Raw genomic sequence first — 26,323 nt, forward strand, 5'->3', positions numbered from 1 at the left:
CCATCAGTAAAAACAGTACTGTCATAGGCTGCAGCATCACATTAAAATAAGAAATAACTAAGAAGATAATTTTTTTTCCTGCAACAAAATAACAACAAAAAAGCTTTGAGAAATAAAATCATAGAATCATAAAATCCCCCAGACAAGCTCCTGACTTCCACTAGTAAGCCAAACCACCCAGTGCGAACCTGAAGATGAAGACTACATTTCAATCTTCATCCTCTAGAAAAAATTACAGAAGCAACAAAATTAATGGATTTTCACTGCCTGATTGCACATTAATTTTCTAACAGCTGCTTCTAGTTCTGGTCAGCTAGCTATGCTGTCCTAGTCTAGTAACTCTTTCATTCCTGACTTTCCTATTAGGATATACAGTTGTAGTTACTTCCTTCAGCATCAAAGCTTTTAAATGAGGTAAGTACACCTTCTAGTATATGTACTCCCAGAGAATAGTTAAATACCTATCCTACTCCTGACAGCAGTCTCTTAAAGCAAAAGTTGCTTTTTATATATATATATATATATATATATTAAAAAGGAAAAAAAAAAGTGTTGGAGCTCATTTTGTTCCTTTAATTCAATAATAAATAAGTTATAACAATACTCTTTCCCTATTATGTAAGGGCAGTCTCAATGATTCTGATTTTCAGCTCTCCTGGGAGTTCAGTGGAAGAGATGCATGCTCAGAAACTCCAAAAATGAAGCAAATTGTACTGCAAAATAAAATCTATATGAATAGCCAAAAGAAAAAAATTGTGATCATAAACAATGCTCCAATTATAAATCCAGGAGGCCTGAGCAATGCCTACTGCCTGCTGAGTTGGTAGAAGCTCTGCACATACTAGAAGTCTGCACTGTGGATGTACACTGAAATAGAAAAATGTAAAACCAACTTACACACACAGACTCAAAGGGAAAACAAATCAGAAATAAGTATAAATTCATAGACATAGTACAGAAAAATGGAGGAAGGTTGACTTTTCCTCCACTATAGCATTCGTAAGATAATGAACCATCTCCGTAAGTCACTGAAACAGATTCCAAAGGAGATTTTTGTTCTTTCGCAGAAATATCAACATAGGCATATCAAAACACACCTTTAATTTTATCTTATTTTACCTAAGAATCCCTGCTTCAGACTCAATTCTGCTCTCACTTTCTTCAGTAATAGTAGGATTTAAGTCATCGTTTTCATTTTTCTCAGTACCATTTTTATTCTCAGAAGATGACATGTCTTCCATACCTGCAATCAAAGTCTTTATTTACTTGGCATAACATCAGGTTTCTTTGATTTAACATACGAATAGTTTAAAAAGAGGCCAACACACCTATCTTCAGAATTTGGGCTGAAACCTGCTCTGCAACTCTTGGCCCCAATGCCACAGAACAATCCACTCCTAGTTTTTTTGTTTTGTGCTAGAAACAATCAACCTCCCTTCCCCGTCCCTCAACTTTTCTAGATATGGTCTAGGGAGACAGCTTCACTTTTAGTTTAAAACAGTTTTACACTGCTAGAAAAAGGAACTGCAGCCATGCATGCCCTTGGCCTCTACTGTGGAGGAGGAGAAGTAAGTAATTAAGTAAGTAAATAAATAGCCTAACAGTAACCCAGTGTTGGGTTCCTCATTCTCAAGCTTCCATTTAATTCAGAAAATCATATCAATTCATGACATGTGCATGTTCATAGTGTTGTGTGTCAAAATTAACTACTTTAAAAAAAATCTTAAAGGACAGGCTAGCACCGCATGAAACTCAACAGATGGCACTCTGTTAAGGGACACAGAAGTAAACAGAAATAAAAAGGACAGTTACTAGAAAAAGATGAAAATTAAAATATTAATAATTTTCAGGATGATAATTTATTTTCAGAAAAATTTCTTACTTATATCAACTTTGTTGCCAGTATACATGGTTGCTGATTTCTTAAAAGCTAATTCTAAATATTCATCTTCTAAAATATTCTTTTCCTAAAAAAATGATATATGAATAAATCACATCAATAAACAAACTTACCATGATTATCTAGCTTTTGGTTGAAAGTGTTATCTCGTAATTTATTATCCTTATAGGCATCAGTTTGTAAAAGTTTCCCCCTTTCAACTGATTTCCATATGAAATCTACATATACAACCGGGAGCTGATATTTCCGAATAACTTTAAGATGATGAGAGCTGAGGATATTAAGAGTATCCACAACAACATGCGTACACTAAAAGACAAGTTACAAATACAGTCATTAAGCACACGTAACTACAATATTAACACAAATAATGTTTATTTGTAATTCATCCTAGTGAAATTCTAGAGTTCAAATAAAATATCAAAAAATACACAACCTTCTTGGGCCGTATTTTAACTGAAACATCTAATTTAGAAACGTGGTATCTCTTCTCCTCCATCATCAGAGAGAGCAGGACTCCTTCAGATGTCCACAATTCAGCCGAGCCAACATAAACATAACTTCACAGTGAGTTAATACAGTTACTACAGAGATACGAAGATGACCAGCTGCGTAACATTCTGTAGAGCTCTTAGCTGCACATACGAGGTCCAGTAATGGGCCAGACTCTACTGTGGCAAATACAGTACAATCCCAGATCAAAGACTTCTCTTACCTCAAAGAATAAGGAGGAAAAATGTACAAAAAAGGGGGGGGGGAAGAAGGCTGAATAATAGTAATATGTTTTGGTAGACTCGAAGGATCTTATACTGTTTTTTACTGGAATCATACACGATGCAAATTAAAACTTTTCTCACAGGCCAAAATAGAGATGTTAAGAGAAGTCAATTCATATAAAATGGTCATAAGTAAGAAGCAATGAGTTTTGCACCTCTAACAGTTAAAACTAAGCATATAAAAATTGACTGATCCAGATCAATGCAAGATCATAACATTAGAATTATATTAGATCTATTTTACTTGAAAACAAGATAACAAATGCATGTACTTTCATTTGTCATATATTAAAAAAACAGCTTTAGAAAAGAGTTCTTCCCTGATACAGTGTTTCTCAGTACTGAACCCAAATTTATTCTGAAATTCTCATCCTTATATAGGATGAAACACTTGCTTAATCATAATTTAGTTTCTAAAATTTGGGTAAGGTCCATTCTGAACAGGCCAGCCACTTGTTAGCAACTCTCAGTATCTTAGAGATCATAATTTCTAGGCATTGAAATTCTAATTTTGCACTATATTTATAAATACTTTTTGAGATATGTGTTTCAATTAGGACATGTTTGTATTGTATTATCTCTTAATTCACTTGCTATAGTCAGGAATTCATTTTTAGCATTTTTTTTCCAAGTTCATTTTTTTAAATATGGGAATTTCCTTGACTTTTTTTTTTTTTCCTTGAAAAAGAAAATTTTCTTTTTCTCCATTTCATATTTACAGGTCAGTCTGAAGGAATCAATGAGAACCTTATTTATTGTCCAGACCATGGTTCTTTACACCAGAGTCATGGCACAGTGACGTGTCAAAACAACTTGGAAGATCCTGAATTTACAGTGCAAAACAAAAACACTCTTCCTATATTGGGTATGTTATTTTTCACTTTCCTAAACAGATGTGCACTGTCAGAGTTGCCAAGAAACAGCTGTGCTCCAAGTAAGGTGATGATGCACCTACAAATTTCTTTTCCCTCATACATTCCTTTTCTTCCGTTCAACGTCAGTTCCTTCTGTTATGCACAATCTAAACTGTAGACTCTTCAGGACAGCATCTACAGTTTCTGCTGTTTGTAAAACGACAATCATCCATGGAAACTGTGTACAACAGCAGGCTTCAAAGTAATGTGCAAAATTTCCTAATATAACATTAAACATAAGTGAGGTGGAGAAATTAGCTTACTTAAACATATTCTTCTTGAAACTAAGGAAAATCTCAAAAACCCAGGCAAAACAAGAAATAAAATCATAACATAATGCACCATCTTCTTCCCAAGAGGGATCAGAAGTAAGCACTCTAACATGACAACATATATAAGCTTGCCGTAATTTTTGAGTTATGGGGGGGGAAAAAATGTCCTTTTCAAGTGCCAGAAGTAATAAGATATGGAGTATCTTTACACTATACCTTCACTAAAAAGTTACAGAACCTACTCCCGGTCACTGGCATGTGACTATCTATATTGTTAAGGCATTGGTATATTCCTTGGCATACTTCTGGCCTACACCGATGTGCATCCCTCCAGTTTCTAGCAGGCTTTGGGAGACAGAACATCACTGTGACGATTTCCAGCAGACATTTTGGATATGACCACTTGGTCTTGAGAGCCAGCGGAGTTCACTAGCACAGATCTGAGCCAACTCATGCCACAGGCACAGACACGGACAGTCTCTAGAAACATTCCGAATCATGTTTAATACACTAATATAAACATAGCCCACTGGTTTTGCTGTTGCGCACATCATGCAGATAGGCTCCTTGATTTAACCGTACTGCATGTTCAACGTATTTAAAATAAAAAGCTGCCGTATCACAGTAATCGACTTTCACTCAGTAATCAAATGCTTTCATTAAGACTAACAATAACATAACTAAAGCCCAATTCATGATGCATCTCCTTATTCAGTATTTCCCCTACCTGATGACAAGAGAAGAAAAACAGTATGGCAGTTTTATCAGGAAAGAAACTTCCTGGTTCTTTTGTGGAGAGAATATTACTCTTATTTTTTTATTTGACTACAGAGCCAGATGCATTAAAAATGTAAATAGAATTATTTTTACTGAAATATTAAACAGCAAAATAATCCCTATAGTTTTTACGACTTCTCTAGAAGAGGCAAGATGAACACTCTACAACATTTAACGGCATTTGATATTTTCCTAAAGAGATCTCATAAATAAATCTGAAACATACCTTGTGATCAAGCACAAAATGAATTATTCCATCATTTTCTTTAATGCAAGTTTTCAGCCTATTCTTCTCCTGTATAGGTAAGTGCTTTACTTTTAAAAAAAACACACAGTCTGCAAAGATCGTCATCGCCCTCCTGTTAAAAAAGGAAATAGCTTTTTGGCTGAAAAACTTTTCCTATTATCCATCTAAGTAAAATCCCACCAAATATACTCAACTCTAGAAAATACCAAAACAAATCCCATTTTATTAGCATGGTAATCAAATCCACCAAGAATAGTTCTTGATCAGTTCTACTCATTTTTTTTTAATGACGTGGAAAATGTAGTGTGACCTACATTTTCAGCAAAGTCATGGTGTGAACTAATTGTCAAACTCATGTCTTGATCCCTTGCTGCTAATATCCATTGTTAGTAATGTGGAATTACCTTATTTTAGACTAGAACAATCTTTCCGTTCGCCTTTCAGACTATAAAACAATTCTTTTTCAAGAATGTAGACCGTTTCTCATGTTTCCACTCACAAATGTATATAATCTGAAAACATAGAAAAACAACATTCAAAAAGAACTTTGTAAAAATGATTCAGATTAAACCCAATGGAGTAAAAACAAAACCAACCAACCAAACCAAACAAAACAAAGAGGTTAGTGTTAACCTGGATCTGTTTTCTGATTTAATTCACCCTGTGGCCTAGGGCAAAGATTTACACTGGAACACAGGAGGGGTAGCGTAGCAGTGGAAGTGATTTGTCAGGAGAGGGATGGAGCTAGGTAGACAGCTTCTCTCCTTAGCAGTGCCTGCTTGCAATGTTTGTAAGATAACTTCAATGAAAACTGGCTGTGTGTTACTTGTGACAAACTACACTAATATATCACAGTTTGGGAAAGTTTTATTTAATCTGGAGCAGAAGGTATGACAATAAAATGTAAAGACAGTGTCTGTCTGGCTTAAGTCATTAAAATCAGTATATCCTCAGTATATACCTAATTTTCTGGCTGCTTTTATGCGCAGAGTTTTTAAGATAATAACAACTGATGAGAATGATAAAAAAGAATTATAGTGCAAACAAGGATACTTTATGACTACTGAGCTCTTTATATCATTTGAGCTTCTCAGCATGTCACAGGGGCTCTCCAGAACAGCCTTCGAGTGGCACTTGCATGTCTAGCGTAAGCCAGAGGGCCTTTGCCTGGGCCCACACTTACACCCCTATTAGACATATTTGAAGCATAGTGCTCAGTTTAGTTTTCTAAGGCAACTTGGAAGATTGTTGCAAGATTGTACATCTCAAAACCACCAAGACCTTAATCAACACAAGCCAACTGGTGACAACCAAAGATCTGGCTTAAAACTGTATTTCTGCACCAAGCCAAACCATTAATGCAGACATACGCTATAGTAACCAGCATAAAGAGAACATATGCCTGTAAAATAAAATATTCTGTTCAGAAAATTCTTTTTGCTGGTAATTCTTTGGCTAACCTCTGTGTCCATACTGGAGCCAGAGGGTTAGTTTTAATGTTACCTGCAAAGACTTTGTTTTTACTCTAGCTTTTTGTATTTCTTAAAGAATGAGACGACTGGACAAAACTGACAATCTAGAATATTTACCTTCTCCAAATTCACCCTTGACCCACAGGATGAGGCAGAACAAATAAAAAATTGCTCCCTGAAAAGCAAAGACAATGTGAAAGGAAAGTAAGTCTTATGCTGACCAAAAATGCCTGACATTAAGTACCCTCTTTTTTTGGGCAGGCCATTCAGAAGAGAACGGAAAAAATATCTCCCCCTCTTCCCCTCCCCCCCAAAAAAACCCAAGAAAAAGTACTATTGGTCAAATTGCAGGAATACATCAACCAAGCTTTTACATCAACTCTGCAGAAAGATTCAACTATATCACAGAGAGAGAACAAACTAAAACAAAGTAAGAATCCAGAAGTAGTAGTTAGGTGGCATTGCCAAGGGCACAAATTCAGAGCAGAAGATTACGATACAGTTTCGGATAAACAAACGATCCTGTAGCATTTTAAGGGTGGGTTTACAACTGAGGACCAAGCATATTTTCTTATTGTCTAGCATATTTGATTTTCAATGAATGCAAGTAAAATCATTTTTCAGTGCAGTAAATAAAGCAGCTACTACGGAATAACTAAGTGACAAGTTGAAGAATAGGAAGGAGTTCATCTAAGGGAGAGAGCAACATAATTCATTTGAATTTTGGGTTTCAGGAAATCCTGGAAAATCAAGACCACCAGAGATGATTTTATACATAGCCATACAATTTGATCTCAGAAAGGTAATCTGTAAGAAAGGCCTAAACCATCTATGCACTACATATCCGAGACAACTGGCGACACTAATTCTAACACATATATTTAGATCAGGCAGGCACTGCCTGATAAAAGATTACATGAAGGCACTTGTAAATCTGTACTTTCTGTTTCTTGTTGTCTGGAATTAGTAATCCTTTCGGCACGAAATTTGCTCTGCTGACAAAAAAAACTCTTTTTCCATATTTTAACTAAGAGATTTTCACAAATTACTGTGGTATCTGAGGTAATAAAAATCTTACAAGCCAGCCTTCTTGTAATTTGGCTCTGCAGAAAACTAATTTTAAAAAGCTCTATGGCATGGTGCAAGCTGCTTCTATGAACTTGATTTTGGATCTTGTCACAAATAAGATATATTAATTTGGGGCATATATAAGGGCAAATGTGCCATTGCCAAAGGTTTTCCTTAATAACAGAATGGACCAGGGCACTGCCTTCCTCTTTACTCCTAGACTCTGCATAAACTAGTTTTCTCAATATACTCTAAAACAGACTGTGGCCAAGGTTTATCAGAAGTTCTCTTCTCAGGAAATAATGAGTTCTAGTTGCATAGCCTAAGCAAAAAGATTATTAGAAGGCAATGAAATAAATACACTCTTATTATAAGCATCAGTCCTGCTGGTACATCCATATCTCACCTTTAAACATCAGAAACACCTGAAACTAGTAGCTTCTTGTGGCATAAAAGCTCCACAGTGTTATTTTATATTACATTTTGCTTACTACAAACTGAGGAAAAATTCTTGAAAGAACTGATCTGTAAATAAACCATGTATCAGTGAGCAAGCAGAAAGGAATGTGTAAACTTGAGGGAAGGTCAGATTCATTTCCTCAGAGTTTGTCGGCAAAGTAACCCCCCTATCCTTCCGTACTGCCAGCACTACAGACATTAAATGACCCTCGATCCCACTCCTCTCTTTAGATTTTGTGCAACCCCAATCATCTACACTCACCTCCTGAGGCGGCTCCCCTTCCTGATGGGTCTTCCTGCTTCCCCAACAGTGTGAGATACAACTGGAAAGACTGGGTGTTGTGAGATAGGAAAGGCTAGGACACACTCCTCAAACACTGTGAAAAGCTCAAAGGGGCAGCAACACTAACTCTGACCCAGTCAAATAAATCAAACCAAGCCGAGTACTGCCTACCATACATGAAAACCTCATTCTTTCTATCACAATAGCTTCATGCTGTTAATGCGGAATCCAGTTTGAGGACAATCATGTAGAAAATATATTCATAACTGGCAAAATAAAAGTGCAGGGAAGATGACAGAGAGTTTAGGAGAAAGAAAAAGGCAGAAAGAAGAGTGATCTGAAATTAAAACTGGTACTCAGCAATTGGAAGGGCTGCCAAGACAGCCTAGAGTACAGCTTTGTACTCACCCACCAAAGAGCAAAACCGGGTCACAACCTGCAATTCCCCAAGAGTTTTTAGTGTGTGATACTCCCAGTGCCTTTTACTGGAGTTCAGTGGAAAGCAGTAATTTTGGAGGGAGGGGAAAGAAAGACAGGGTACACTTAAAACGCAAAACGTCAGAAAGACAAGGTGTGCTCTTTGCCCGTTTGTCTTTCCACTCCTTGCTTACTGCAGCTATTTAAACATTAAAAGGGTATAAGAAGCGGCTGTAAAAGCAAACAGCACCCCCAAGCGCCACCCCCACAGGAAAACCCCAGCGCTGGAAGGCTTGCGGAGCGCTCGCAAGACAGGAACTTCCTCGTACACTTATCACGGCAGTTGTTACTGGATACTGCGCGAACCGGCCGCTAACCCCCAAGGCTTTCCAGGCCACCTTGGGGTGCTGGGGCACGGCGTGAAACACGACGCCCGCCGCGGCTTCAGGGCGACGCGAGCGGCGACACCGGAGAGAACTGGGGGAAAAAGCGAGCCGCTTCTACCTGCGAGGCCGCCCCGGGAGCGAGGGGCAGCTCGACCGCGCCGCCGCAGCCCGATCCCCGCCGCCTCTAACAGCCGCGAGCAGGAAGCGGAGCGCGGGGACAGCAGTTACCGTTGAAGTCTATCAACGGCCCTGTGGCCGCGGAGGCTCCTGGGAGCTGTAGTTCGAGGGCCGCAGGGCCCTCGCGCAGCTGGGCGGGGAGGGCAGCGGCTTGGGACTACGGCTCCCAGCATGCCTCGCGCGGGGCGTTGTTCAGCCTGTGGCGCTAGGAGGCCGTGTGATGGCGGCAGGTTTGTAAGAGACGGGGAGAGCGGGCGGGCGAGCAAGCGGAGCAGCGCGGCGGCAGCAGCGAGCGGTGGTGCGAGGAGCGGGGCTGCCGCTGCTGCCTCGGCACCCGTGTGGGGGCGGCGGGTCGGAGCTGCTGCGGGGCGGGCGCACGGGTGCCCTCGGGCCGGTCTCTGAGGGCACAGGGAGCCGCTGCCCTTAAGCTTTAGGAGCGACAGATCGCGTTTCTATCAGAGAGATCATACAAATTTTAGGAGGGTATTTGGGGAGAGGGTGTCTCAAAACACGGCGGGCAGTGATTTAAGACTGGTTTTCAGTGTGCTGGCTCGTGGCATCTGCTTGTGAGCGACAGGCTGCCTTGAAGGGGTCCCCACGAAAGGTGACACGAAAAAAAGTGCAAATCGAGCAGGTTTAAATTTGCTAATGCAGAAACCTGCCCCTTGCTAGGGAAGTTCCGGTGGTGTCTGAATACCGAATGAAGTTGAAAACCGTTCATTTAAGGGAATCTTGCTCTGTCTGCTCTAGCTATAGGCCGGTCTGCTGCTTCTCATGTTGTTGTGAAACTTTGGTTAAAAGCTTAAGCCCTTTTGCAGCTGCTGCGTATGTGAATTAAACGAGAGCTGGCACGGACTGATCTCTTGGGAATAAGGAAACTTTAAAATGCTGTTTCCTGAACAGCAGGACTGTTGACGACCGGTTTTCTGTGGTTGAATGTCCTTTGTTCCCTAACCCCTTCTTTTGTCTGTATTTCCCGTAGCGCACCATACGCGCAGAGAGACAGTTGGTTGCTCTGGGACTTGTTTGGGGTAGCAGTGCCACAGGAGCAGCAGTAGTTCTATCTCTGGCCTTAGTGGGGACATCTCTCCAGGCTTCTTAGCTACCTGACTTCATCACTGCTTTATGAAGCTTGTAGGAATTTGATCATCACTGTCTCTTTTTGTGGTTTAAAAAAAAAAAAAAAAGGACAGGAGGAGGAAGATGTTAACAGGCAGCACAGTTGTAGAGTTCCCATGAGAAACAAAGCGAAGCATGAAAATAAGTGCTGCACAGTAAAATGACTGTCTGTAGAAAGACTTTAAAAATTATACTAATATGAAGGTCCTATGAGAGAAGTATCTTTTTCAACTCCTTGAAACATTTCTCTCTCCCTTTGTTGTGAATGCTTTTTAAAAGCTCTGAACCCCTCCCTGTGCTATTGAATATTGTATATAGCTTTATAACATTTGAGATGTTATTTATGTGAATGCAGTTAATATTAAAGTTTAAAAGTTAGATTGTGTTGATTTCTTGGGTAGAAAGTGTTGTAACTAGTGGTCCAAATTGATTTTATTGGCTAAGGAAAAATAGATAGTGACTCAGCTTTATAAATTCATTATGTTGGTTTTAAGAGAATAAATTTCTATTTGAGGATCTGTTATTGTAAACTTCTCATTCTGTTGATCTAATTCCAGGTGTGAAAAGAAGATAATCATCCATACCAAACACTTGGAACTTTGAAAATTTTACTATTTTAACAGTAGATAATGTTATATTGTTATGTTATTTTCTGATGCAACATTAAATTGGAATACAAGATGCCAACTGTTGGAGATCTAAGTAGTGAATCAAACTTCACTGCACATTGGATGTCTGACACTTCCCGTGCTGGAGTCTTACTAGATCCTAATTTTCCTGGGTTGAAAATCAACAAAGAAAGTCTGTTACCTGGACATGAAAACATCACAGCTTTCCCTATTGAAGTGCTGCATCTTTCAAACAGCTGCTCTATAAGTGAGGACTCCTTGTGTGAAGAACAAATACTGGAATCCAGCAGCTCTTTTAGACATCAGCAACATACTTCTGAAACATCTTTTTCAGCAGCTGCATATAATATAGAAGCCTCTAAAACAGAGTTTGTCCACAGTGAAGTGGATGGTCAGAATAAATCAGATTACAATGATCCACTCTTACAAAAGCTTGAACAGGTAAAAGTTGTAAAATTCTTGACATACACCAACTAAGATTTATTTTGTTCCTGTACATGATTTATTATACCTGGAAGTAAGCAAAAACTTTGGAGTGTATAGAACAGACTACATTTAAAGAACCGGTCCCTACACATGCCTAAAGGTTGTTGTCCTCCTTCTCATAATGTGCAGTTATTGAAGATCTAATTAATGCCTATTGATTCCAGCTGGCAGATTCCAGTTCGGAAATGAAGTGCGTGCAGTGGCAGAGTATTTGTTGTCAATTTTTTTTTAACTGAAAAGATACACACTTTGTTTTAGAATAATCCATTATTACTTCACTCAGAGCTGTGGAAACAGGATGTAGTGCTGGTACTACAATGGTAGTACTTCAGCCCAGGTATTCTAGTACTTTGGAAAAATCACAGAGGAATACAGTAAAGTTGTATGTTCTTGCAACATAGCAACGAACATCTGTTAGTTCTCAAAATAGGTATACAAAGCCATTTTCCAGGCTCTGTTTAGTGATGAGAGATTTTAGTGTTTAGTGAATATGATGAAGTACCCAAGACTTTGGGACTAAAAGGTGTGGATTTATGACCCTATGATTGATCCCCCTCCTCCCCTTGCCTGGCCTCTTGAAACCATCTTGCTGGTTAAGCTACTGTAACTGACCGTGTGTATGCTTGTAGCTCTCCCTGTTTGCCAGTTATAATGTTAGCTGAAAATATTAAGAGACATTTTAATAAATCTTGTTATTAAGAATCAAGAGCTCACTAACCTCCTCATCTCCTTTGCCAGAAGTTGTTGCTGTTTTTTTTTTTTTTTTCTGTGTTTTACATATTAGGAAAATACTTACCCAGTAATGTCAGCAGTATCCAACAGTCGCTAAATAACGGATATTAGTTGGTTCTAATGTTGGTGTATGAAGAGGGATTATTAAATGCTAAGACTAGTAGAATTGTTAGGCAAGCTGGAAATAGTATATGCATTCATGGGTAAAAAAAATGACAGTCTTGTTAAGGATAGCACATCATAATTTTTAGATTTTTTTCATGTTTTACTTACCTAATAGAACATCTTTAAAATAGCAAATACTTGTTTTGATAACACTTATCCTGAGATTATATTCTAAGTAAACTTACCTTAAAACACATTTATTTTTTGCTTGAAAAGCTGAAGGAATTGCAGCAACAGAAACAGGAACAGCTGAAAAAACAGCAGATGGAACAACTTCAAAGGCTTATGGAAGAGCAGCAGAAGCTACTTAGCATGGTATCTGGCCAGACAGCAGTTCTTGGTAAGTTGGCATATACAGCAGATGACGTACCTTGAGTAAACTGAGGAATTTGAATACACTTTCACATTTTAACTGGAAAATGAAATCAATGTTCTTCGTCTTAAAACTACTTAATTAGTCAATGATAAGTGCAGCATCATTTCAGTGTTTGATAATATTGCTTCTGCAGTAGCACTCAAAGATCTGTTATAAAATGCCAAATTGTAACTTAATCAACATGGATTATGATGGGAGCCCTTGTTTTAAAGCACATATTCTAAATGCATAAGACAGTATAAAAAAGCTGCTTTTCTTGCTGATTAGCTGTTTCTGACATTATATTTCATTGCTTTAAGCTGGCATTGTATTCAAGAGAAGTGGTCCTTCCTTGTTTGTGATTGTGCAGCACAAATTTTTCAGATGAACTGGACTGGGAAGCTGATCTGTGTTTAAAAAAAAAAAGAAGAAAATACCAAACCAACCAACCAACCAAACAAACAAAATGAAACAGTTGTAACCTGGATCAGTTTTCCAGTCCGATTTGTATGTGTAAAGGGAGGGAACAGCACTGGAGTGGAAAAAAAAAAGGAAGCTGAGCAGGAGTACTTTCTCTTGCTGGCAGTATCAGTCTGTGCTTTCTCTCTGCCTATCTGAGAAAGTTAGCTTAGGGATTAGTCTTAAATGGAAAAAAAAACCAGATTGCTTCATGGCTTATTCTTGATCAGGAGTATAAGGATGGAGGCAGGATGATCAGTCTTGCTGCTCAGTGCCATTTCTTTTCTTTTTGGAACAGTAGTGATATAATAATACAAATATGATGATACGTTGTTTTTCTTTTTATTTCAAGGCTCTGCTCTAGTAGCTGAAAGTCAAAACCTAAGATCTGAATATTCAGTGGGCTTGACAGCTTTACACGAGTTTCCAGGATCTGTATATCAGAACTACAATGAAGACAAAGTTTTTCCTCTTAATAATGTTTCTTCACATACAAAGGATATTAGATTTTTACAAAAGTTAAACAACAAGAAAGACATCTCATCTTTGAAGAGCAGTCTGTCAGCAGTCTCTGCTTGTGAGAAACAATGTCTGGGTGTGCCTCTGAAAACGCAGAATTGCTTGAAAAACAATGAGGAAGACAAATATGTCACTGGTTAGTCATTTGCTGAAAGATGCACCTTTTTAAGATAACTTGGCATATATGGTGTCTTCTCCTCCCCCAATAGTTACTGAACATAATAATTTGCTACCATTTATTGTCAAGTTTTTAGGTAAATACTGGTTTATTTTGATAAATAGTTGATCAGTTGATGTAGCGTCAGCTTGTAGGTCTCAGGGGATTCCTGTTGATTTCCATTTGAGTTTTCTTAAAAGCAGCAAGCGGAAAAATCAGGTTCTTTAGTTGATATAAAATGTTTGTCTGTTTTCGGAAAAACTATGATCATTACTGTTAAAGCCTATATATGATAAAGACTGGGAAAATTATAAATAATGACAAATCTTTGGTAGCTGGATTGTTAGTAAGTTGGGCTGAATTGAACTCATCTTTTCATATGGGGAATGGAAAATAACGATCTATCTAGGAATACAGAATGTCTTCCTACCAGCTCTATTGTGAGGATTGGTAACTGAACTGGAATTAAGGGGTCAAGATGGCTGGGAATCAACAAAGAGGTCCTACTGTATAACCAGAAGTTACTTATATGTCAGAGACAATATGCTGGAGTTCTTCACCTGTGCTGTTCTCCTCAGTTTTACTATTGACACCAGCATGTCTACTGTGCTACTCTGGCTGGAATACTGTTTTCTTTTAATTTAGCGGTTTAATACGGTTGCTGAAAACCCGTAGAGGTTTCAGATAAAAGATATGAGATTGCATTTCATCATACTTCATAGCTGATTTAAAACTTGGAATCAGAAGGATTGGTTAAGAGGATGTAAAAGGAGGAATGAATCTTAATTTATGTGTATATACATGGGAAACAAGTTTGATAAGAGAGCTCTTCTGATCAGCAGACAAAGGCAAAGTAACTGAACAAATCTGGATATAAGTCATAAATTAACATCAGCAAAGAAGATGAACAGTTAGAATGATGTACTGAGATATGTGGAAAAAGTAAATGCAAAATTGGATGTTCCTCTAAGAAGAGAGCTTTGATTCAAATAAGAATTAATTCTGGGATACTTTATTTTATGTAGGAATTCTGACTACATGATCACAATGCTCCCTTCTGGTTTTAATCTCATCTGAATGCAAGCTGAAAAGAGCTGAAAACTGATTTTATGTTAGGAAAAAATACAATTTTCTGTTATTTCATAGGAAAAAGCATGTGCTGTGCAGAACAAAAGACAGAAAAATCAATGGAGAGTAAAGACTGTCACATTGATCATGCATGTGTTGGAAGAACAGATTTCTCAGAAAATGTCAATGCGGAAAAACACTTACGGGTGACTACAGAGGAAAGGTAATGAAGACAGTTGTTATGCATATTTTTATCAAGTAGCTAACACTATTTTGACTGATTTCTGAGTCCTGATTGAAAGAGTTTAATATTCTCAGTTTATATAGCTTTCCCAGCTAAGGATTTTATTTTGCTAGATACTATAGAGACCAGTGGTAAGAGAGGCTCTAGCTTGAAGTCACTTGGGCTGTGAAAGACACAGCATAAAGAGGTGTGTTAAGCATGAGGTAATGATAGTTTAGAAGCACATATTGGTATAGGCTTACTATATAAACAGTCATAATTACTGTTCACAGCTTGATTAATTACAACCTCCTACCCATGTTAGATGGCAAAAGTGAAGGAAGAGTATAAAGCTCCTTTTTATTACCAGGAGTTATGTTAGTGTAAGCATCTGTGGATGGCCAAGAAGTAATGATAGTGGTTGTGGAAGAAGCATTCTCATGTATGGTAATAGCTTTGCTCCTAGAGTTGGTGGAATAAAAATAATGGTTGGAATTGTTTTAAAGCTCTGCCTTAGCTGCCTGGTCACCACAAAGCCAAGAAATATTTGTTCCAAACAGTGAAGGAGTAGGAGTATCAAATCAAAGAGATAAGGAACATTATTTTGGTGGCATTACTGTGAATCAGCGTTAAGACTATGTTGTATAAATTGTTAGTTTGAGTAGAATCTGAGTGAAAGTGGTTCAGACAGAAGAACGGATTGTTGAGAAATGCGATGGAAGAAGAAACAGCAAAACTTACGTACAGTATCTTCAGTATATATATTGTTCATAATAGCAGGGGTTTGATAAATCACTTCTCAAAAGACAAACGACCAGTGGTAAATGCATTCCTTGGATTAACTTAGCCACTTAACAACTGAAGCACTTCATAATTTGTCATCTTTTGTGTAATTAGATCTTAGATTTTTGAATAGCAATGATGTTAAACACAGTTATTTTATATAAAAATGTAAGACTTGGTTCTGAATTACACCAGACCTATTAAAGCTGGGATTCAGGAGAAGAAACGGACATTTGAAGAATTCCTGGAAGAACAAATACAACTAGAAGAGCAGCGTCTGAAGCAAAACCAAGAGTTACAGGTTCTTTTATTTTTTAACTTTATTGTGTTTTATGTATTGTGACAAAATATTGTAAGTGTCTTACAAATGTACAAGGCAGATTCTGGTGTCTAAAAGCTAACACTGAATGCAATGTCAAGACTTTTAAAGCAGCAAACCCCAGTTATTTCATTTGTTTAAGAGGTCTTTGTAAATTCAGTAGAGACATCCTATGTAAGTTTCTACTCATGTGGTGTTATTTGAAGAAATCTTAAACGGTAGAAGGGACTTCTAACATTTTGCGTTTGCTTTTTTTCCTTACCCCCTTACAGGAGACAAATAGATCAGCCATTCAAAAACCAGTGATCAAACGACCCTTCCTGAAAAGAGGAGAAGGCTTAACAAGGTTTACTAATGCGAAATCTAAGATAACAAAACTTAGAGAAAACAAAATAAAACCTCAACAAAGTGCTTCAGAGGATAGAAGTGTTAAAGTGGACCGATCACAAATACAGAAGAAAACTGTACCTCCTGGCAAAGAACTGATTTTGGAGAACTCTTTTGCACCATATAAAAAATATAACCAGTCAGATAAAGCAAAGCATGGTCCTATTCAGAAAACCTTGGTACTCAGGAAACACAATGAAAAAAATATCTTCCCATTAGAAACAAGGGTGCAAACAGAAAAGAAACTTGATGAACAGATGAAGGATTCTTTCCTATCAGAAATCAACAGCAAAATAGCAAATAAGGAGAACATCATGGAATTTGCTAAATCCATTAACACTGGCAGCAGCAGAATCGGAAACAAATTACCTGACACAGAAAAGCCTCTGTTGTCTCATGAGCTGACCAGTGCCTTTTCTAATTGTAACTGTTCTGTAAAAGGCCCAGAACTGTCTTTTGAAGTTTCATTTCAGAATAAGCTGGAAAACTGGGAAAAAGAAAAGGAAAAAGAAAATCTAGAATTAGATGAATTCTTGTTTCTGGAACAAGCTGCCGATGAAATATCTTTCTCGAGTAATTCCTCATTCGTGCAAAGGATCTTAGATCAAGATCAGCAGACTTTAAAAGGACGGAGAATGTCTTCTACCCCTATCAAGGCAAAACAACAGCAAGTAAACGCACTGGCTATTACACTTAAGAAAAATAAAAAGGCAAACTCGGACACACAGGGAAATAAAAATGACAGAGCCATTATGCATACAGTATCAACTTCAGGAACAGCTTTTAGACTGAAGGATCAGTTTAGTAAAACAGATAGTGTACTGTTTTCAGCTTCATCCATGACAGCAGCCTCTGCTTTAAAAAGTACTCAGTGGATTGTAAATGAAGATGTGGATGAAGGAAACAGTGATATTACTACAGATTCTGAGAAGGAATCGGAAACCACATTAAAATGTGAAAGTGAAGATGCTAATACATCCTTTATGAGCCATAGAGAAAGTGATCCAGAGTTTTTTGGTTATGGAGGTTCTGTTACAGACATTACCAGAGAAAGAAAAAATGGAGATGCTGACCTTGACTTATCAGACAAAGATTGCAGTGCACTGTCAAAGCAAAGTAAAGCTTCAGACCATCAGAGAAGCACACCTTGTATAAATAGGAGTAATTTTGAGTTTGATGATGAAAGAACATGGAGTGATCTTGATGAAAACTATGTTCAGAATGATTTACCTGAAAAATATACTACTGAAATGCGCGCACAGACAGACTTTTCCTGTAAAAATGATACTTTTGTCCCAGATAAAACAATAAAGAGAAAAGTTGCCTCAAAGAGAGGAGATGAACTGTCTAAGCAGCCTGCAGTGAATGATGATTCAAATGGACCTCCTGTATCAAACCTGATGATGAAACTGTTTCCTTCATTGAAACTGAAACAGAAGACAGGCTGTCGTTCAGAGCAGGAAATCAAATCAAATATAGAACAGGAGCCAGGTGGTGAGAAAACAGTAACTGGTAGGAAATGTTGAGGAGGAGTTGTATTAAAAGTCTTTCCTTCTAAGATGTGAGACACAATTTAACATTATAGCAAAGGGTATTAACTATGGACTTCTGTTGGAAGGAATGGCTGCCTTCTTATCCTTTACCTCCTCTCCCGGTTGCATGTCTGCTGTTTCTCCTTGTGTCAAATATAGCAATTGTGCAGCTTGAAGGATGAGTAAGATCGGTGAACATTTTCTATATATATATTATACACACGCACACACACATATATGAACATTTTATACACACACACACACACACACACATATATATATATATAAATTAATTTCTTTTTGAAGGCTAGTTTCTGTCAGACCAGCACATTGTACTAACTTAATCTGAAGCTGCTTGATCAATGGTTCCAGATCAACAGAAGCAACAAAGGGATGCGTAAAACAAAGCAGGACCTCCCTCTGCAGTGGTAGAGTGCATATACACCACAGCAGGGTAATGCCATGCACTGTTAGATTAGTTTGTTCTCCTTACAACATAGGAGTAAGTGGTAGCCCCTTTTCTGTTTTCAGCCAACAGTATAATACGGAACTGACATGGAACAGGGGAAACAGATTCATTTTCCTGCTCTGCCCAAGCTGATTTCAGCTGTTTAAAGTATAAGGTTATAATCGCAGGAAGGCCTGCCTCTGAACCCCCCCCGTTGAAGCTGTTACAGCTGCAAGATTGTTAAAAATGCAGTTGTTCAATGAGAGCGTAACAGCATAGCCTAGTGTTTACATCTTTCCTCTGGGAGGACATCTTTTCCTCTGGGAGGTGATGAAATATTGATTTCAAGCTTTGCTCTGAAGACTATAAAGATTTTTTTAAAAAATATTTTTAATGGAAAGTTTGTATGAAAACTACTGCTTTCTATTCTGTTTATGTTTTGTGGAGAGCTAATTTTGTAGGGTTGTCTAAAGATGCCTACTAATTTTGTTTGCAGGGAATAAGAAGGGTAGGTATTTACTGAATCCCAGTAGCATTTAAGGGTGAATATGGCAATTAACTCCACTGTGCCGTCAAGACTTAGGCACTTCCCTTGCCTACCCAGAAGCAGAGCATTAAGACTCCAGGAAAGTTAAGTAGTGACTGAACAGTAAACTGAGAAGACAAAGAAGCCCACAAATCCCCTTACAGGTCTCTACAATAGATTTTACTTCAGTGATGCATGTTAGCAGAATTTGTTGGGAATAAACCCTGAGAAAGCTTATGACCATAATTTCTCCTGTTGTAACTCTGTCCTTATCATACTTTCACTTAATTTCTCTAGCTTGACATGAAAACCTGCTTCAAATTCCAATTCCTAATATATATTGAGGTTTATAATGGATATATGCTTGCTATTAAAGGTGCCTAAGTTAATAGTGCAGCGTGCTTTAAAATATTGTTACTTTCTGTATTATTTTTAGATTTTTTTTTAGCAATAGTATTACTAGCTTTAAAACAGTATAATTTGATTTTACTAATGTAGGATAGTTGTTTACTTCAATCTTTTATATAAATACTGCTTAGATAACATTGATCCTTGTTTTTTGCTAGGAAACACTGTTGCATCCCAGGTATTGAAAGAGAGACTCGCTGAATTGGAAACTGAAATTGAGAGATTCAGAGCTGAAAACACAACTCTCACTAAACTCCGTGAAGAAAGAGAACATGCCTTGGCAAATCTTAGGTAATTTTTAATTGAAAATATTTTTGTGTATTCACTTAGTGTGTTCCAGGCTGTCATATTCTGCTCCTACCTAGATAGTATTACAGTAACATAGGTATCTAATTGGTGTGCTTCAATAACAGTGAAGACTTAGGTCAAGCAACGAGTGGTTGCTCTGTGTGTATGTTAAACTATAATTATTACTCTTACATGAAGCACTAACCAAGGAATAATATTAAGAATCCATCTTGGTTTAATGTGATATCCTTCAAGGCTATATGTGAGAGTAGTTTCTTCTGTATTTTATTTATTCTGAACAATAAAATAGTCTTGAATTGTTTTTGCAAAGCTAATGATCATGCTGACGTGATTGATGCTCTTTTTTGGATTGGATGTTTGTGTACGCAAATGGGAAATGTTTTGATTTGAACTAGGGGATTTACAAGTGACAAAGAGAGCATAGTAATTATCTTCTCTGGTGACTTACATGTGGCACATCTTTTCCTAGAAACTAGTCACTTTCATTTTGTTTTGGAAATAGCATGATGTTGTTGGCAAATGTTTAATTTGTGACCTGCTGTTGTTAGCAGTTGTTCTTTTTTGTTTGTTTTGTTTTGTTTTTTTTTCCCCACAATACTTTTTGGGATAAGATACTCTGCTGTTTTAAGGAACATTGGCAGATGTTAGCCAAAGCTTTGCTAAATTCAGGATAACTTTTGTGAGTAGAAGACAGGAATTGTTGGACTTCAAGTACTGGCTGCGTCACAGTTCTTACTTCTTAAAAAGTAGTACTATTTATCGTATAGTCTTCCTGGGGGTAAGAGATCCTAGTTTTAAATTAATTACCACCAAATTTGTGACTTAGTGTCTTAATTTTCTCACTTCAAACCCAGATGTGAGGTAGATTGGCCTAAAACAGAAGGTTTTGTTTTATAATTATAGGAAAGAAATTGCAGACTTTCAGCAGCAGAAAGCCCAAGAACTGGCTGAAATAGAAGAATATAAAAAGAAAGAAATGAAAAAACTGCAAAAGGAGCGTAAAGTTTTTGAAAAATATACTACAGAAGCTAGAGCAATTCCAGATAAAAAAGAGCGTGATGAAATTCAGGTATAAAAATGTTAATTCTGATTCTTCTAGTCTATGTGAGGAAAAACTTAAATCCATTTAAAGGAGGCTGAGAACTAAATTCTAACTTAATTTGGAAGATTTGCAAATGGCTTCAAGTTAGGAATTTTAGTCTTTATATCATTTGAGAGTTTTAAGGCAAAAAAAAAAAAAAAAAAAAAACCCACAACCTAATGAGCAATTTTTTTTGTCCTGCTTCCATACTAGGAAGTGCTCGTAACTATAGCAGTTCTGTCTGAATTCTGACAGGAAATTCTTCTAGTTAATATTAAGTTGCAAATTTTTACTCATGATAATGGATCAAAATGCAAAATAAAACTGTATTTAAGTGTGTTTCTATGACTTTTCCATCATGAAAATAAGTTACCTTCTATAACTTTCAGTTATGCCTGATGATTACTTGTTGGTGTTTAAATATCAGAGAATTAAGAAACAAGATCTGTTTGCCTCATGATTGTCAGGATGTATAGTAACTGAGATGTACAGACAAGTTGTATTAAAAATCACTTAGATTTCCCCTTTCCCCGTACAGTTATTTGTTGAATTTTCTAACTTCCTTTGATGTTTTGAAATAATGTCACTGGCTGAACAATTTGACTTATGTGTTTTATGTGACTGTGCTCTCTTTATTCTCCCATACCAAGATCTCTAAGTAGCCTTGAAGATTTAACATTTCTAACTCTTGTGTATTTGTGCTGGCCAGTCTCTGAAGTGCAAAAGATGCTCAGAAGGGCATAAGGCACTTCCTGGAATGGAAGTTGATATTATGAAGTTGTTAGTCTGAAGTAATATCTTTTTCATGGAAGAAAACTTCTACCTTTCACCCTCTGCCATTAAGCAGATTTTACCTGTTTTTTGTCACTGTTTCTTGGGCTTCTTTTTTCACGCTTGTCAATTTTTATTAGAACATTAACGTTTTTTAGTACATTAAAAATATGCCTTTTTAAATTTCAAACATGCATTTTTGTAAGGCTTTAAAACAGCAGATTCTGGAGTTACAGGAAGATATAAAACGAAAAGAGACAAAATGGTTAACCACTCAGCGACGTCTTAGAGATCAAATAGAAGCTTTAGTAAATGAGAATTTGGAGCTAAAAGAAGAAGTCAAAATTATGGAGAGGTTTCGTGTAGAAGCCTGGAAGAAAGCTGAAGCTGCTGGAAACAAGAGGAAAATAGAGAATTTTGGGATAAAAAGAGCAGAATCTCTAGTAAGTTATTAATCTCAGGTGTTTAAAACTGGTCTGAATACTGTGAGTTTTGGATGATGAGCTTGGAATCTAACAGATGAACCTACATGTTTCCTTTAATTTCATAATCTTTGGACTCTGCTAATGGTGACAGACACAGAATTTTGTTTTATGTCCAATTCTGTCCAAATGTAAATGTTTGCTTTGTGCAGCTTCCATTCTCTTTAGGAATTTACCTACTTAAAAATTCAAAACGATGCAATTATATGAGAAAATGAATGGATGGGATCTAACCTGAGAATCCTTGTGTCCTAAGGATGATCCAGGCAAGCCAGCCAGTTCACCACTGTTTAATTAGTTTCAAAACTAAATGCAACTGCTTAACTATTACTCTGGATTACTTATGCCAAATTAACATTCCATAGTTGTTGGTAGTAAGGCAGGGGAAGAGTTCCAAACTCTACCTCAGGCTACATTATACAAGCCTTGCTGCTGATTAAATTTCAAAGATATATAGTTTGTGTAGAAAGCTTCTAGTAAATTTCCTATTAGATGTTGTATGTTGATGTTTTATTGCAAGCATGTGAACAGTTATGAATAACCATCACAAACTACAACAAAGTCCTATTAACTTCCTTCTAGTGTCTGCCCAATAGATGCCAGAAAAGTCAAACTCTGTCTCCATTTCTTCCAGTACAAAAGTGCAGCAAGATAAGTGGCAAAAATTGTTCACGGGCAAAAGGTATAAATGTTTGTTTAATCACAGAATTCTGTTAACCTTTTTGAAGAAAATAGCTGGGGATTTTTGTTTGCATTTAATAAAGTGCATCAGCAACTAAAAGGTAGATTGAGAATAGCTGAAATGGACTTGAGTGTATGGATAAATACATTCAGGGTAAACGTATGGAGAAGGCTGTGATGATGTCATTCCTGGAGTGCAAATGCTTGTGATCACGCGGGTGGTCTGAGGCATACCAGAAGCTGCGTTCCATAATCTAAAATGGCATTGATCTCTGACGTTCTCCCAGCGGTGGGTGTCGATCAGAGGACTACATTGATAGCATCAGAACTACTGCCTCTCTCCAGAGCCGTCCACTAACAGCATCTGTAAGCACCTGGGCAATGCCATAGCAGTGAACAGTACTGCTGTCTTTTGGTTTCTTCCTTTGCACAGTTATGAACCAAGTCCACTGACAGCTGTGCCCATTCGTAATGAATAATCAAATATGGAGAGTATCAGAGGGTGCTTCTCTGACACCTCTCCTCTGAAGGTGCTAAAGACAGACAACCAGTATGTCCTCTGTTAGAGGACTGCACTTCAGAACTGAAGCCCTTGCTGGTTTTATTTTAGCAATCTTTCTGGCATGCTGGGAGAGACATGGGAAAAATCTGACAGTTAGTTCCTGTTAAAAGATCACATTAGTTAGTCTTGCTTTATTCATTGTAAAGTATAACTAGTAAAAACATTGTTATCTAGACTGTTAGGAAAAAATCTCCTTTGTAAATCTATCTCAATAAAACAACAGAGAAGGTTCAAGTATTACGACTGCTGCAGTGCTTCTTCAGTTGTAGCTTCTTACTGATATACAAAGCAGTAACATACTCGAGAGTTGGCTTATGCTGATTCTTTTCATAAATGTGCTTTCAGTTCTTACTGCACATAAGAAATAGAGGTATCCTGTACAGCTTGATGTCATGTATATTTATGATAATTTTTACACTTATGTTGTAGCTTTTTTTCTGTATAAATTAACTTTATTACATATATCTGAGTAGGAAGGCTTTCTAGAATATCTAAATCAGCACCTGCTAATGATAGAAACAACTTGGATGAAACAGTGATGGCACTAGAGGATGCTTCTAGAACTTTAATGGAAGTAAGTCAGTCCTGTATCTTGATTCGATATTAAAGGAAAAAGAAGGAAACAGTAGTACAGTTATTTGTACTTCAGTGAATATCTGGACGGTGACTTTTGAAGCTGTTGACTCAACCTTCTTATGTTCTGTAACAGCAATGTCATTATCAAGCCAGAAAATGATTAAGCAGTAATCAATACAGATGTTTTTCTTTTGTCTAGTCACAACCTCCTCTGGTTGAAGAAAGAAAATAAATTAAGTGGCCCCACCCTTGAATTCTGAAAAATGCTTTTACTTTGGGGAGGAGGATAAAAGCTGGATATTTATATGCTCCATGTAAGGGAAAAAATGCAAGAATCTTGCAAGTAGTTGAATTCATTCTAACATTAATTGCTGTAGGTAGCATTTAGGCTTTATGAAACATCATCAATTGTTTCATACCTTGATAAGGATGACTTTGGTCAGTTGGGTACCATGCTGAAATACTGTATTTTAATCCAGAAAAAACTGACCACACATGATGAATTATAGCTGAGCTCGAGTTTAATCTTATTTATTTACATTATACTACGTACGAGTTGCATGAAACCTAATTTATGCCTTTCTGGGCTTCCTCCCCTCATATTCCTTGTTTCCTGTCAGCCCAGAAAAAGCTGTAAAAAGGCAAGACTTTTCAGTTTATGCTTAGATTACTATTGTCATTTCAGGACACCTCTCCTAATGAAAATCTTGTTTCAGTACCATCTGTACCTGCATATACAGGCAGTGAAGAGATACAGAAAGAAATTGCTTACCCTGATGGAAAGGTAAAATGAGAGTTTGGTACTCCGAATTCTGCAGGACAGCTGTTGTGGAAGCTTTATGTGAATCTGATGGTAAATATTGACTTCTCTGTAATCTATTCTTTAGGTTGAAAAAGTTTTAAAAAATGGTTGTCATCTCATATTTTTCCCAAATGGGACATGGAAAAAAGTCAGTTCTGATGGGAAGACTGTAACTATAACTTTCTTTAATGGAGACGTGAAGCAGGTTATGCCTGATGAAACAGTGGTATGTATGCCAATCATCTTTTGCATTTCTCTATAAACATGTATTTGTGTGTTGCATGAATGCATACGCACACACACAAAATTTGTGACCAGATACACTAATACGCACTATTTTCTGCAGATTTATTATTATGCAGATGCTAAGACAACGCATACTACGTACTCTGATGGCTTAGAGGTCTTGCAATTTTCAAATGGGCAAATAGGTAAAGAAACCATCCAACCTAACCAACCCACAAAATTGCTGCCCATATAGATACTTGAACATTGCATAAAATAAACATATTGTCTCAAAATGTTTCAGAAAAGCATTATCCTGATGGCAGGAAAGAGATTACTTTCCCTGATCAAACCATCAAAAACTTGTTTCTGGATGGACAAGAAGAAAGTATCTTTCCAGATGGTACTATTGTTCGCATTCAGCGGTAAGCTCTACCTTAAAAGGTACCATCGTTGATGAGAAAGTAGTAGTTTACACTCACTGATAGATGCAGTATATAGTGGTATTTCTATCTACTTATAAAACGTTACTTTAAATGTACTACACTGTGAACGTGTATTTGCTCAATATTTTAAGTTCTCCTTTTTTGTAGCTTGCAAGAGGCATAAAGATTGAACATCACATATTTTCTCATGCTTCATCTGAAAGTTTTTTCTGACTTGTGCATAATTTCAGAGAACACTTAATTTCAGAGCATAGTTTGGGTGCCTCAGGCAGGTCTAACCTCAAAACATGGAGTTTTATTTTTTTCCTGGAGCACTGCAGCATTAAAAATATAAAGAAGTCACATCATTTCTCAGAAACAATTTTCATACCAACTAGCTAGAATGATATTTAACAAAAACATCTTTCCACAAGCATTGCGTTTTTGAAGATCTTCATTTTGGCCTGTGTATTTAATATTTGTTCTGAGAGTAAACTTTAGTCCATATATGACTTTTTTTAAAAAAACATTTATTTTTATTATTTAATGCAGAGATGGAAGCAAAACTATAGAGTTTAATAATGGCCAGAGAGAACTGCACACATCAGAGTTCAAGAGACGGGAGTATCCAGATGGTACTGTGAGGACTGTGTATACGAATGGACACCAGGAAACAAAGTATGTCTCTGGGAGAGTAAGAGTAAAGGACAAGGATGGTAATATTATCATGGACACTAAATTGTAGTTGGTACAGAAACCAGTGGAACTGTTAGCAGCAAAAATAATGTACATTTCTGTAAACAAAAACCCCTTTAGAGTTGTGTATATGTTGTTTATAGTTTTCCTGAAATAAATTTATTTTTCAGTGGGTGTTACTGTATCAGTGTTTCTATTCAATAAATTCTTTTTTTCAGTGGGGGTTACTGTACCAGTGTTTTTATTTAAT

At 37.1% G+C, this 26,323-nt stretch overlaps 2 protein-coding genes across 12 annotated transcripts in view; one reads left to right on the forward strand and one right to left on the reverse strand.

Moving 5' to 3' along the window:
- The window catches only part of PARP4 (poly(ADP-ribose) polymerase family member 4), a 51,684-nt gene extending 42,462 nt beyond the window's left edge, over positions 1-9,222 (reverse strand). For 3 of the 6 annotated variants that reach the window (XM_062567247.1, XM_062567242.1, XM_062567248.1), the window contains exons 1-6: positions 9,090-9,222; positions 6,476-6,533; positions 5,291-5,398; positions 4,866-4,998; positions 2,014-2,209; positions 1,120-1,243 (exon numbers count right to left, since the gene is read on the reverse strand). In XM_062567247.1, coding sequence (XP_062423231.1) covers positions 1,120-1,243; positions 2,014-2,209; positions 4,866-4,991 — 446 coding nt within the window. In that variant the 5' untranslated portion in view covers positions 4,992-4,998; positions 5,291-5,398; positions 6,476-6,533; positions 9,090-9,222. Of the gene's footprint in view, positions 1-1,119; positions 1,244-2,013; positions 2,210-4,865; positions 4,999-5,290; positions 5,399-6,475; positions 6,534-8,147; positions 8,263-9,089 lie in introns of all 6 variants that reach the window. The other 3 variants (XM_062567243.1, XM_062567244.1, XM_062567246.1) reach the window with 3 other exon arrangements.
- Positions 9,223-9,351: 129 nt separating this feature from the next.
- On the forward strand, positions 9,352-26,243 carry CENPJ (centromere protein J). Of its 6 annotated transcripts, XM_062567249.1 has the most exons (17): positions 9,352-9,378; positions 10,825-11,337; positions 12,496-12,619; positions 13,446-13,748; positions 14,916-15,060; positions 16,039-16,144; positions 16,435-18,061; positions 19,622-19,754; positions 20,676-20,841; positions 21,831-22,067; positions 22,689-22,788; positions 23,823-23,923; positions 24,611-24,709; positions 24,813-24,953; positions 25,074-25,158; positions 25,257-25,377; positions 25,930-26,243. In XM_062567249.1, exons 2-17 carry the CDS (start codon positions 10,948-10,950, stop codon positions 26,120-26,122), a joined length of 4,071 nt encoding a protein of 1,356 aa, XP_062423233.1. In that variant the 5' UTR covers positions 9,352-9,378; positions 10,825-10,947; the 3' UTR covers positions 26,123-26,243. The 6 variants fall into 6 exon arrangements, with proteins under 6 accessions (XP_062423233.1, XP_062423235.1, XP_062423234.1 ...); XM_062567251.1 differs by lacking the exon at positions 21,831-22,067; XM_062567250.1 differs by lacking the exons at positions 22,689-22,788; positions 23,823-23,923.
- The last annotated feature ends 80 nt before the right edge of the window (positions 26,244-26,323 follow it).

This window comes from Rhea pennata, chromosome 1 (genome assembly GCF_028389875.1).
Source record: "Rhea pennata isolate bPtePen1 chromosome 1, bPtePen1.pri, whole genome shotgun sequence".
Classification (NCBI taxonomy): Eukaryota; Metazoa; Chordata; class Aves; order Rheiformes; family Rheidae; genus Rhea; species Rhea pennata.